The following is a 13,343-nucleotide window of genomic DNA, read 5'->3' as shown; positions in this document are numbered from 1 at the left end:
AAAATCTAGTTGGAATTTATTAACTTTTATGTCACTTTAAATTGAGGTTGAAAATTAATATCTCAGCCCTTTTCAGCTTCCTTGATTGAGGTAGTTATTGGGACGGTACTGCTCTGAAGGCATAGGGAGCACCACTCAGAGCAGTACTTAAGTATCTGCCAGGAAGAGGCCCAGTCTCTCTATTTCTCACCTCCTACATCTCCACCATGCTGAAATCATGGAAGCAGGAAGTGGTGTGGAAGGAAATACCACTGACAAGTAGCTCCTAGGGAGCTGCTGGCTCTGGTACATCTGCAAAGCTACTGAGGAGGCTGGAGAAGTGTAGCTTTTCATTTCCTGAGGCACTCCACTGCAGTCTGCCTGTGTGTTTTCTTAGTGGCATAATGTAAAGGCTTCATTTACCAGCTTCTTCTCCCCCTAGATCCTGATAGTACCTTCATGATCCCTCCCCCTTACCTTTCTTTGCTTCTCTGGATTAGTGAAGAGAAAAGCAGAGGGTAAGAGAGCATGAAGAGCTGGTAAGTGAAGCCACTGGAGGAAAGCAGACAAGGAGTTGTGGGGTGTCAGGAGGTGAAAAGCTCCTCTTCCTGCTCCTTAGAAGTTTGCAGAAGGGCTAGAACTGGAAGCTATCAGTGGCATATTATCATCCAGTTGGCATCCACCTCCCGCTTCCTACCCGTTACGTCCCTTGTCTGCCCCATGTTGGAAGGAGGCATGAACTAGGAGAAATGCTCTCTGCACACACTCAGAGACTGGGAGTTGAAGCAGGGGTTAAAATTTCTAAACTTGATCTCAGTTTAAACTAATTAAAAAAAATTCACATGAACATTTCAAGGGTCTTTCGAATTATGAAAGATGAGTATAACGTTCCTGGGAATTGTTGATACCAACACTGTAAAGTGGAAGTTTCACAGTGAGACCATATGTCAGATTCATCATTATGATTTAATTGCAGGGTGAAATAGAAGAGGAAAGGGAACAGCAAGGGGAAACAACCCTTACTTAAACACAAATTACTTTGGCAGTTATTCAGAAGGAATTAGAAAAAAGTGAAGGGCCATAATTTCAAAATGGGTGTCTCAGAAGCGCATGAAAAATATGCAGTCATGCATATCTGACTGTTTGGGGCATATAATTGCATATTGTACAATGTAATGACTTTTTGCACCTCCCTCCTTCATACATCATAGGACATAAGTTTTTAAGACTTGAACCAAATGGTAAATGGATTTATAGTTTGTCATTTACAAAAGACTACTACTCATCCACACTTTATGATTCACCCCAAATAATGGTGACCTCTGAGCATAGAGGTAATCACAGACTGCTGCAATAAGATCCGAGACTAGTCTTACATTACTCATATTACTACTATATTGCTAAGACTATTATTTGTGTAAAATATGCATTATGAAATATCACTAATAGCTAAATTAAACTCCAGTGTCCAAATAATGTACTTGTTGTGATGTCTGTTCCTGATATGTATTGCTTATTCATTTAGGTCCTGATCCAAAGCCCACTGAAGTCAGTGCAAGTCTTTCCATTTCAGTAGGCATTGGACTAGGCTGAATTTTGTTAGAGCACAGTTCTTTAATGGATTTCCCTGTCATTAGTGCAGATTAATGAAGCTTTGGTGTATCCTCCCTGTTTGAGAGCTCCTCTCTAAGGCATATTTAGCATCCTGTATGTCTATTTTGGTCTATTGATTAAAAACAGCATATATTTTACAATACATACCAACTTTGAAAAGGTATATTATGTGCTAATGGGCCTAATTTAATCACTTTTTAAAGAGGATTTTCTTTTTATAATACTGTAAAAGCCTCTTTGGAGCTGTGTAACCTAAATGTAGGACTGTTGATCCTTTATCCATAAACATTGCACAATGCAAATCTCAATTGTTATGTAATGAAAAAGAGTGGGTTATGTTACACTTCATTGAAACTATATGAAATTGGTGTTCTGCCATCTATGAAATTCATGAACTTATGGAAATGTTAGCTTCTGACTGAGTTGGCAGGAAATGAATAAAAAATTATGCAACTTTCTGGAAAGGGCAACTTGCCATATATTCATTTCTCTTGCAACTCTTGATTTTTAAAAACCACAGCTGAAACTGTCCCTGGTGAACTTACATTTATATGCAGCTTCTCCCTTACCTCTACTGCACATACCACTAGCATCATTACAAAAATGCATGCAGTGATTACTAACTACGTGTATGTTTAAAGTACTGCTAGTTATGTGATTTTATTGTCTGTCGGTGTTTGAATATGAACAAATAGATTTGCTATCACTAACTGATTTAGGTGCATTGTGGGCAGGCATCAAGACAGAAGGTGGATTGTCACAATCACAGTCACCTGGACAGACAGGATTTCTAAGCTATGGGACAAGCTTTAGCACGCCTCAGCCAGGACAGGCACCATATAGCTACCAAATGCAAGGTCTGTATACATATGTATTACCAATTATAGTATATTTCATTGTTCTATTCATTTTTCCTTTTAGAATAAAACAAATATCAATGTAGGGTGGGATTTTCAAAAGTGCCCAGCATTGGCCTAACTCCGCTTTCTTTGCTGTCAGTGATAAAAGTCCCACTGACTTTAATAGGAGTAGAATTAGGCCAACCCTCAGTGCTTTTGAAAATTCCACCCTTAATGATTAAATTAGCATTTTAATGTAAATATTCTATTCTTATTATAACAAATAATTTTGTCTTCATAAATAGTGCACTAATGTGCTTCAGAGCATAGTACTGGAAAAATTGTTATGATTATGAATATAGGAAGTGAAAAGATTTAAGTTAACACCTGAGTCTGTTTTCTCTATCCATAAAACAGGCAAATATTTTTTTGTCCCTTTCAGAGCCTTTGTCAGAGTTAATTAACATGTTTATAGTATTTTGAAGGTGTAAAGCTTTGTAAGTGCTAGCTAATATTGTCAATTAATTTTTTTTCTAGATGCACTTATTTGTTTCTTTTAAATATGGCATTAAAATACATTTTTTCTATGTTATAAATGTAGCATGCATATTCCTACCTGTTATTCACTGACTGAGTGTGACTAGTTCTGGAATCTGACCATCCATCTAGGCCAAAATTTTTATAAGTGGCCTCTCATTTTGAGTGCCCAACTTGGGACATCTTTGACCTGATTTTCAGAGATGCAGAGTACACACTTCTCTAGTTGCAGTTTGTAGAGTTGTCGGGGATAAACACCTCTGAAAAGAAGGGCCAGAGTGTCTCAGACACCCAAAATTGAAGGCTGTTTCTGAAAAAGTTGGCACCAATTTTTATACCTATTACAGTTTCTAGATGTAATTAACTCTCTATCAGATATTCTGAAGCAGACATGCATTACTGGATTAACTGGACAGGGCTTCATTTATGTTTGACGGCTTTTAAGGAGTATTGATCCAACCCTTAGTTCAGATACAGCAGAGCAGCTGCAGTATTGAAAAGATAATCATCTAACACATAGCTTCTTAAATATAGATCTAGGTACTCTGCATCCGAGCAGGCAGGAAACAAGACAGTACCAAATAAGTATGTTTACTTTTATCTATTTGGTAATTAAAAGTTTTCTATTCTGAATGGGAATAATCATAACCAGCTTATTGGTTTCACTGTCTTCTGATAGTTACATCTTCAGAACTGAAGGAAACTAACTTGATTGCGTAAGAGCTCAAAATGCTTACCAGTGATTTTACAAGCAACTCCCAGAAGGCAGATTCTATCAAGAAATCTTTTAATCCATTCTCACTAGGAAATACTTGTGCTGAAGAACATGTTGTTGTTGTTGTTGTTAACAATTTGTATTTCAGTAGTGCCTTGGTGCCGCAGTCATGCATCAGGACCTTGTTATGCTAGGCAGTGTATCAATACCTAACAAAAAGACAAGCTTAGGGCCAAATTTTTATAGGTATTTAGGCATCTAACACCAATAGAAGCTAGACATATAGATACATTTAAAACAGTGGTTGCAACACTCCAGCTACCTAACCATTATTGAGTTTTTTGTAGGCATCATAGCAGAGGATAACTTTAAGGAGGGTTTTGAGGGAGGGCAATGAGGGTGATTTTGCAGCTGTTTATGGGAAGCTCCATTGGAGAAAGTGAGAAGGTACTTGTTGGAAAATTTACAAATTGGTGAGGAAACTGGTATCATTGGCAGAGCGCAGGCAAGAGTCAACATTGCAGTAGTATATGGGAGATGATAGCTAGAGTGGGCATAGGCTCTGAAAGACCTTGAAAGTCATGAAGTGAATAGGGAGCCAGTGGAGGGATGAAAAGAAAGTGATGACAAGTTTGAAATGATGAGTTGTGTGGATGAAGAAGAAAAGCCAGATCCCAAAGATATTATCTAAGAAACAGCAGCAAGATTTAAAAACTGCCTGGATGTAAAGATCTGGAAAGCTGGATCAAAGACAAGGCCCAGATTATGAGGGTGAGTGACAGGGAGGATGGTGGTAGTGTCCAGGGTGACTAAGAGAAGAGAGGGTTTGAAGGAAAAGATTACAAGTTCTGTTTTGGCATGGTTAAACTTAAGATGATGGCTAGATATCAACAAAGAGATGTCAGAGAGACAGGCCACAATTTTATTTTGACCAAAAGGAGAAAAGTCAAGAGTGCAGAGAGCGAACTATAAGTCATCAGTTAAGTCATGTTTGAATGAAATAACCCAGAAAGCAGGTAGAGAGGGAGAAGAAGAGGATGCCAAGACTGGAGCCTTGTGGAATACCTACAGAAAGTTGGCGTGGAGATGAGGGTGATCATCCAAATGAAATGCTGAAGTAGTTTTAGGGAGGTAGAGGAAAACCACAACCTTTCTAGTCATTTTGTTCTTACGGTTAGGGCCTGTCTAAATGAACCCTTAGTTCATGATAGGCTGGGGTGTAAACCTACCTTACTAGCCTGAAATGCACAAAGTGTTCGTGTGGACCCTGCTACCATGCACCAATGGTTCCTTAGTATGCTTTGGTTTACCCCACTTTGAAAGCAGAGTAGATAAAAGTGCACTAGGAACTGCTAGTGCATGTCAGCAGGACTTAGTGTAGCAGGCTTGTGTTGGGTAGAGTTACACTCCAGCTTGCTGCAAACTAAATGTTCATCTGGAAAAACCTGTTGTAAGAATAATATTTTACAGGATTTTTCTACACCATGTTTTCCTTGTCATTATCTTTTTAGTGTGTCTTTTAATTGGGTTAATTCTATATTTTTAAAAACTTGGTACTAGCTTAATTTTGGGGGTTATATCTGCATTGGTGGGAGGGCGTGTAGTTAAGTGGTAGAGTGCATGTAGGAGTAGAGAGGTTATTTTACTTTGGTATTTGGTACTGATTTGACTGCTGCTGGAATAATGTGTCCTGTTCTGGTATCCACAATTCAAGAAGGATATTGATAGATTGGAGGGTTCAGAGAAGAGCCACAAGAATGATTAAAAGATTAGAAAAGATGCCTTATAGTAATAAACTCAAAGAGCTCAATCTATGTATCTTAGCAAAGAAGAGGATAAGGAATGACTTGATTAGAATCTCTAATACTACACAGGGAGCAGATATTTCATAATGGGTTTGAGTCAAGCAGGCAAAGGTATAACAGGATCCTATGGCTGGAAGTTGAAGCTAGACAAACTCAGACTGGAAATAAGGTGTACATTTTTAACTGTGAGGATAATTGACCACTGAAACAATTTACCAAGGATAATGGTGAATTCACCATCACTCGCCATTTTAAAATCAAGATTAGATGGTTTTAAAAAATATTTTCCATAGGAATTATTTTTGGGAAATTCTATGGCCTGTGCTACACAGGAGGCCAGACTAGATTATCACAATGATCCCTTCTGGTCTTGGAGTCTTTGAATCTATGAATTTTTCATTCTGACTTGATAGGTGCTAGGAATAAACAGGAATGTTTGTTTCCCCTTCACAATTTTAGTTCTGGAAATTCAACAGCTTCAAGATTTAAATTACTCTTCAAGGTTGGAATTAAGCTTCCCCACACAAAACCACAGTCGTTGTTTGTTCAGAGACCTCCAGAGTGGGAATGGATTTATTCCCCTTCCCCCCTGTACGAATGCATGGGCAGGCTGCAGGTTCTCAATGCATCCTTTCCACAGAGGCTGAAATAGCAGCTGCTACTGCTCCTCATCCCCTTAGTGTGGTTTCTGAACCACTGAATCAAAATTATAGACCCTTTGACCTGCTCCATAAACAACCCACCAGGCTGGTGCCTCTGGTGGCATCCCTTTCTGTTACAGGTAGGGCTGCAAGATAACCCTGAACTGCTGGTGTGCCTGCACTGCCACCACACCTCCCCCCCCCTCCCCCGCTTTGTGTCAGGATTACCACCCGCACCTGCAGCACATAAATTGTGTGGAGGCCACTATGCTAGCCCTTCCCATTAGGAGCAAATATCACCTGAAATGTTGATATGTTGTAGTGCATGTGTGGGCAATTACACAATGCCTTGCCTGTCCATACTAAAATTCTGGCATGGTGAGTAGCTGAACAATAGGTAAGGGAAAAGCTGCCAACTTTGAAAATCGTGAGGCATATGGCTGTGTAGTATCCACACAGACATTATCTTGGTACTTGGGCTTCAGTTTGTTTTGAATTTTTCATCTTTACATTCGGGGGGGGGAATTATTTCTTCCTAACTACCATGCTTCTCACTCCGCCTTTGGTAAGTGTTCCGAAGTATGATCCTTGAGTTCTTACTCATGTAAGCAGTCTCATTGGAGTCAAAGGACCAGTCACTTGACTAAAGACTGTAGCACTGAGCCCATAGTTTCTGAATTGATGGTACATGTGGAAAATGCTCAGTCAGATTAAATGGAGTAGGGAGAAGGCTGGGGGTGGTGGGTTTAGAAAAGTGTAAGGGAATCAAAAGCAGAGAGAAGGACCACACTTGCAGCTATGCAGTTCTGTTTAAAAATCAAAGAAATATAAGCCCTTGTCTGTATTTAATTGTGTATATTACTTTGTATCAATGTATCATTCCTCTGTAGTGGTGTTAAATTTATGAGTGCTGCTATTCTTTTAGTTACACAGGTTGTTATGATTCAGACTATACTAACCAATGGGTTTGGAAATTCATCCATAAAAAAGTAAATCTTAAGGTATTTAGTTATTATTATGGAGTTTAAAAATATTGTGCTGGATGGCCAAGCAGTTATTAGGAAAAATAGGGAGAGTTTGCCAAAGAATTTTAAACAGCATAAGGAAGAGAAAGAATCCTTGGGTTTAAATAGCCCATCTGGCCTTCATAGTGCAGCTCTCCAGGGAAAAGCCCAACTTCTGCCACATATATTGTGCCCTGATGATAGACATAGCCCATGGCAAGTAGGCTGATCAAGGAAAGCAAATGGACTTCTGTAGAAAATACACAGGGGAGGACAGCATCCTGCCTATTTTAGAAGTACTGGAGAAAAGTTCTACACATGGGAGCTGCATACTAGTCCCAGCAGGTTCCAGCATTCTTCATATGCTGACTGAGATTCCTCGCTTTAATGTGGGTCCTTGTTCTTTGCAAACTAGACCTTTGACCTGCAATTTACAGCTTTTATCACATTAGAAATCCTATGGTTGGCCAGTTTGTTGCAGTAAGCCTATATATTTCATAAATATTCACAGTTCTTTGTTCATCTAATACAGGAACAGTATGCTCTGTGCCATGACACAACTGATTAAAAAATGTGGCAAAATTGAAGTATTTTAAAAACAACTTTAGGCCAGTAGCCCTGGGTGGCCCACACAGCAGTTTCTGAGAAACCTGTTTCATGTTTGTTACGGTCTGTGAGGCCCCCACCCCTCCTCTATAGGAGCCAATGCTGACCATAAGATGAAAGAGATTTTTTTTTTTTTTTTGTGATATGTTGACCAGGGTGCAATTACTTTTTTCTTTTGCTCTTGTAAATTATCTGCCAACACACATTGTGAAAAGATAATGCAGTAACTAAAGAAGAACTTTTAAAATATGAGAGGCCCGGTACTACTTTTTCAGAATAATTTGAATGACAAACCTATAATGCTTGTACATGTATTTCTGTATCAGTGAATTTAAAAAAAAAAAAATCTTATTTCCCCTAACCGTGGCATTCATGGAAATAAAAAAAGCTTGAAGACTTTTGCATTTTAAAAGATTTTGCATCTTCATTCTGACTCTCTGGCTTATGATAACGTAAAAAAAATAATTTTAAATTCTTGTATTTTTTCATTAGTAGTATTTCTCTGTACCTAGTGCTAAACATGGATGCAAACTCTTCTGCTGAAGCACTCTGATTTAGCTCACAGGTTTATGAGCATCTATCAACCACTGTGCAGCCCGACCAGTAATAGTGGAAAGTAATGAAGATTTATAGGAAAAAATCTAAATATTTCTTACGGTTACTGTCTCTTGCATTACATTCAGCTTGTATTTTTACTCAGAACACGGTTGGACATCCCCCACACCCACTGCGTACAAGGTCTTCAGTGGTCATGGAGTATGCAAGTTTTTATTAACATTCACAATTTAATCCTTTTAATATTTTTGCCCCATGATTTTGGGGATGTACATTGTTCCTGACATGGCTTATTTTAAAAAAAAAAAAAAAAAAAAGGGAGGGAAGAGCAAGCACCCAGATCTGCACTCCTTGAAGTTAATGTACATTTTAGATGTGAAGCCTGGAATTAGTTCAGAGTATGTTTTTATTTTTTTTTTAATATCATCATTATCTTTTTAACCCAAACCTGCAACAGCATCAGAGTCATCTAACCCAGGGGTTCTCAAACTGGGGGTCGGGACCCTTCAGGGGATAGCCAGGTTATTACATGGGGGTGGGGGAGGTCATGAGCTGTCAGCCCCACCCTAAATCCTGCTTTGCATCTAGCATTTATAATGGTGTTAAATATATAAAAAAGTGTTTTTAATTTATAAGTGGGGGTTGCTCAGAGGTTTGCTATGTGAAAGGGGTTACCAGTACAAAATTTGAGAACTAGTCTTCTCTATTGTTAAATCTCAGGATTATGTCAGTGTCTCAGTCAATTGCACCAAAGACTGTCTCACCAATTTGGAGGTTGCTATGATCTTGACCCATTTCAGCCAATAATGTAATGTGGCAGTGCTAGGGAGCAATGAATTTATACACCTCTCTTTCTATCTGTTTTCATTTTTCAACTTATTTCCTTATCACTTATTTGCTTACCCTAGGTTTTTCTCCCTAGATTGCAGTATATCTTTGTTTGCATTGTGTTTCAAAACTGATTTGAAGGAGGGGAGGCTATAAACAAATAATGCAGGTTAATGTGCAGCTCTTCTGCATTGTCATTTACCCCCTCTCAGCACTTCAGCAGTTCTGCCATATAACAGGCTTTCTTCAGCTCCTATAATTTCTCCCTATGTATCCACATGTCTCACCTCACAGCAGTGTTGCTGCTGGGTGCATAACCAGTGAAGGCAATCCATTTGGAATGGGGTTGCTGCCCTGCTTTTAGAGCCACGGCTCCTCAGATTAGACATTAAACATCTGTCTGTTTGTGAGGGAGTGGTGAGGGAGTAGTTCGGTCTCTGTGTTCATTCAGTCTTTGGCATCTATGTTGATAGTTCATGTAGTATATTTATTTTTCCCGGTGTTATGGACAATAACCCCTTCATAAAAGTTTACTGCCCAAGGCTATCTATGATCAATTAGTGAACCATAATGGCTTTCACAACTGGACAAGCATGTAAACGGCTTAGAGCAGGGACTGAGTCTTCCTCTGTGTTTGTAAAGCACTGAGAACAATGTCAGTTCTCAATCAGTGACAACGTTTGGCCTGATTCTGTGATGTGCTAGGGACCCACAACTCCTATGGACCTCAGTGGGATTTGTATGTGCACAGCACCTTTCACAATCAGGCTTATGGGTACTGCAATATTATTTTTAAAAGAACTTTAAAAGCTCATTGTTAAGTAAGAACATAACTGGGTCAGACCAATTGTCCATGTACCTCAGTATTTTGTCTCCCACAGTGACCAGTGCCAGAGCTTCAGGGGCAGTGTACAGAACAATTGCTCTGTACACAGTGTACAGGGCAATTGGAGTGATCTAACCCTGTCTTCCCCTCCCTGCTTCTGGCAGTGAGAGGTTCAGGGTCACCCAGGGCATGGGGTGGTATCCATGACCATCTTGACTAATAGTCATGGATGGACCTATCCTCTATGAACTTATCTAGTTCTTTTTTTAACCCAGTTATACTTTTGGCCATCACAACATCCCATGGCAATGAATTCCATAGGTTAATTGTGCATTGTGTGAAAAAGTATTATAAACCATCTGCCTGTTAATTTAGTCAGGTGCCGCCTGGTTTTGGTATTGTGGGGAGGGTAAATAACCCTTCTGTATTCATTCTTTCCACAGTATTCATGACCTCTACCATATCCCCCTTAATTGCCTCTTTTCTAGTCTTTTTAGTCTCTCCTTGTACGGAAGCCATTCCATATTCTTGATCATGTTTGTTGCTCTTCTCTGAACTTTTTCCGGTTCCCTTATATCCTTTTTTGAGATGGGGCAACCAGAACTGAACACAGTATTGAAGGTGTGAGCATATCATGGATTTATGTAGTGGCATTATGATATTTTCTGTCTTGTTTTTTTATCCCTTTCCTAGTAGTTCCTAGCATACTGTTAGCCTTTTTGACTTCTGCTACGGACTGTGCTGAAGTTTTCAGACAACTATCCACAGTGATTCCAAGGTCTCTTTCTTGAGTGGTAGCAAATAATTTAAAACTTGTCATTGTATATATGTAGTTGGGATTATTTTTTCCAGTGTGCATTACTTTGCACTTGTCAATGTTGAGTACATTAGGTCTGACAGGCATTATATGAAACCAAACCAAAGATATTTCTAAATTTGATCCCATTCCATTCTGTGAATTACAGGTGTTCCATCAGATTCATTTCTCCTCTTGTACAATAACTACATAATGAAATATAGGGGTCAAAAATAATGAATTATCACTTTACCTGTTTCTGCATGTTTAGTATTGATGACAACCAAAGTGGTCAACATATGGGAAGTATTACAAGTTTGCTGTGATGGAGTTATTTTCAGCTAGAGTGTTTTAGTAATTAACATCATCTTTCATTTCATTTCAGGGAGCAGCTTTACAACATCATCAGGATTATATGCAGGAAATAATTCACTCACAAACTCTACTGGATTTAATAGTTCACAGCAGGTAAATTTGTAAATAAAATTAAACGAAAGTTTGACAAAACTGTATTTCAAACTAGCAAGTCACACAATGCTTTCCCCTTCAAAAATATTAAGCTCACTAGATTTTGCTAAGAAAGATAGTGTCATTTCAAGGGAATTTTTTTCCTACTTTTTATCTCATAAAAGAACTCGCTGCATGGTTATTTTACATAACTGCAATAATATATCTAATAATATTCTGTTTGTGAAAGAAAATTTACTAAAAGTATGTGAAATTTCGGTTTACTTTTACAGTCTCATGTTTGTCAGCTCTACTGTGTACAGTCCAGTGAAGACAGTGGAACTCAGACATGTGTTTTTACTTATATTTTGGAATGTATACTAAAAAGTAGCAAAACCTTGAAAGAAAACTCTGATGTTGCTTTTTGTCTGGTAGGAATATCCATCTTATCCTAGTTTTGGCCAGGGTCAATATGCACAGTATTATAATAGTTCACCGTACCCGTCACATTATATGACAAGCAGCAACACCAGCCCAACACCACCTTCCACAAATGCAACATACCAGCTTCAAGAACCACCATCTGGCGTCACCAGTCAAGCAGTTACAGATCCTGCAGCAGGTAATTACATGGATTTTATTATCCCTATTGGCCACATTTCTGTTAGTTGAAAGGTTTGGGGTTTTGGTTTGGTTTCGGTTTGTTGCTTTTGTTTTGTTTTGTTTTTTCCAAATCTTTAATGTATGGTATCTCTTGCACAGATTTTGATAGAGCACTGGCTAAGAAAATTTAGGATGAATTTTTAAATAAGGTTTTCAAGATAAATACACAGTAATTTTTATTTATTTGCAATATTACTAATACTTTTTTTAAATTATGGTTTGGGGAAAGCCTTTATACTGGGCCAAGTTCTGAATCCCTTATACTCAATGTTTACTTAGGCAAATCCCATTAATTTTGTCTGAATGAATAAATAAATAAATAAATAAATAATGAGTAAAACCGAAAAGGCCTTCAAGATTTAGCCCACTGTACACTTAGAAAGATTGTCTTTATATTGCACATATTATAACCATTATTATGAAAAAAGGTGTGTTCCCCCCTTTCCCCCAATATCTCAAGCATATCAATAGTAGATGGCAGAAGCTTGAAATTTTCCAGGGTAAAGTTCCTAGGTTGCAGATGTGCTTCTCAGTGGTGTGGTAAAAATCCCATTGTAATTTGGCAAAGTTATAAGAGTTCTTAAAAAAAACATACTTTGCACATGCACAATGGATTTGGTAATGTGATCTCTTAATGTGAGCTGCCAGCATTCTGTCGTTTTTGTGCATGAATCCATAGCTTAAGAAAATGTAGGGAGTGCTGTGTCTTTTTGTACAATTAGTGAAGGTGAGCTGGGAAGGAAGCAGGTTACAGAAGGAGACAGGACTCTTTCTGTACAGTACGTGTGAATGTGTATGGAAGGCAGCAGGATTCACCTATTTTTTTTTTTTTTTTTTTTTTACTTATGCTTTGGTTTGGTTTGTTGTTTAATACTCTCAATGTCTCACTGGCGTATAAGGTTATTAAAAAAAATCCCCCTTACTACAAACAAACAATTAACTTTTATTAAAATATATTTACCATATAATTCTGATTCAGTAAATAGTTTTTTTTTTAATTGCATTGGGAAAGTATAGACTGTTTGTTGCTTTTCTTTTTAAAAGTGATGTTCCCAGTTAAAACAAGGGACCTAGCTGCCTTACTTAAAATTAGTGGCACAATCAAAGCTTGGTTTAATATTTAATAATATCATTTTCAAACAGTACCTCCACAAGTCTTGGCAAGGTCTTGTGTCAGCTGCTTTTTTTAAAGAGCCGTGTCTAGCTAAAGTCTCGCTGAGAAATGAGGAATTGTCTGAGGTACCATAAGGCAGCGGTTCTCAAAGTGGGTCTGTGAACCCTTTCAGGGGGTCCACGGAGCCCCGTGGCTAAAACCCAGCACTCCAGCACCTCTCCCAGGGTTGAAGCCCTGATTCCCAGCACCACCCACGGGGTTGAAGCCAGGAGCAGCAGGGCTGAATTCTGGAGCCTGGAGCCCTGGTGCTCCTCATGGGCCAGAAGCCCTGAGCCCATGGGCAGAGTTGGGGGACGTGGAGACGTTGCCCCACC

The 13,343-nt window shown here is 38.7% G+C and overlaps 1 protein-coding gene across 23 annotated transcripts in view; it reads left to right on the top strand.

Moving 5' to 3' along the window:
* The window catches only part of EYA1 (EYA transcriptional coactivator and phosphatase 1), a 239,039-nt gene that overhangs the window by 150,503 nt on the left and 75,193 nt on the right, over positions 1-13,343 (top strand). For 15 of the 23 annotated variants that reach the window (XR_004644761.1, XM_034763100.1, XM_034763099.1 and 12 more), the window contains 3 exons: positions 2,313-2,450; positions 11,131-11,213; positions 11,628-11,814. Coding sequence is in view for 22 of the 23 variants with exons in the window: in XM_034763100.1 (XP_034618991.1) it covers positions 2,313-2,450; positions 11,131-11,213; positions 11,628-11,814 (408 nt within the window). In the remaining variant the exon portion in view is untranslated. The remainder of the gene's footprint in view (positions 1-2,312; positions 2,451-11,130; positions 11,214-11,627; positions 11,815-13,343) is intronic. The other 8 variants (XM_034763102.1, XM_034763101.1, XM_034763096.1 and 5 more) reach the window with 1 other exon arrangement.

Source organism: Trachemys scripta, chromosome 2 (genome assembly GCF_013100865.1).
Source record: "Trachemys scripta elegans isolate TJP31775 chromosome 2, CAS_Tse_1.0, whole genome shotgun sequence".
Taxonomy (NCBI): Eukaryota; Metazoa; Chordata; order Testudines; family Emydidae; genus Trachemys; species Trachemys scripta.
The sequence above is the reverse complement of the archived record's forward strand: the minus strand, read 5'-3'. Positions and strand labels throughout refer to the sequence as shown.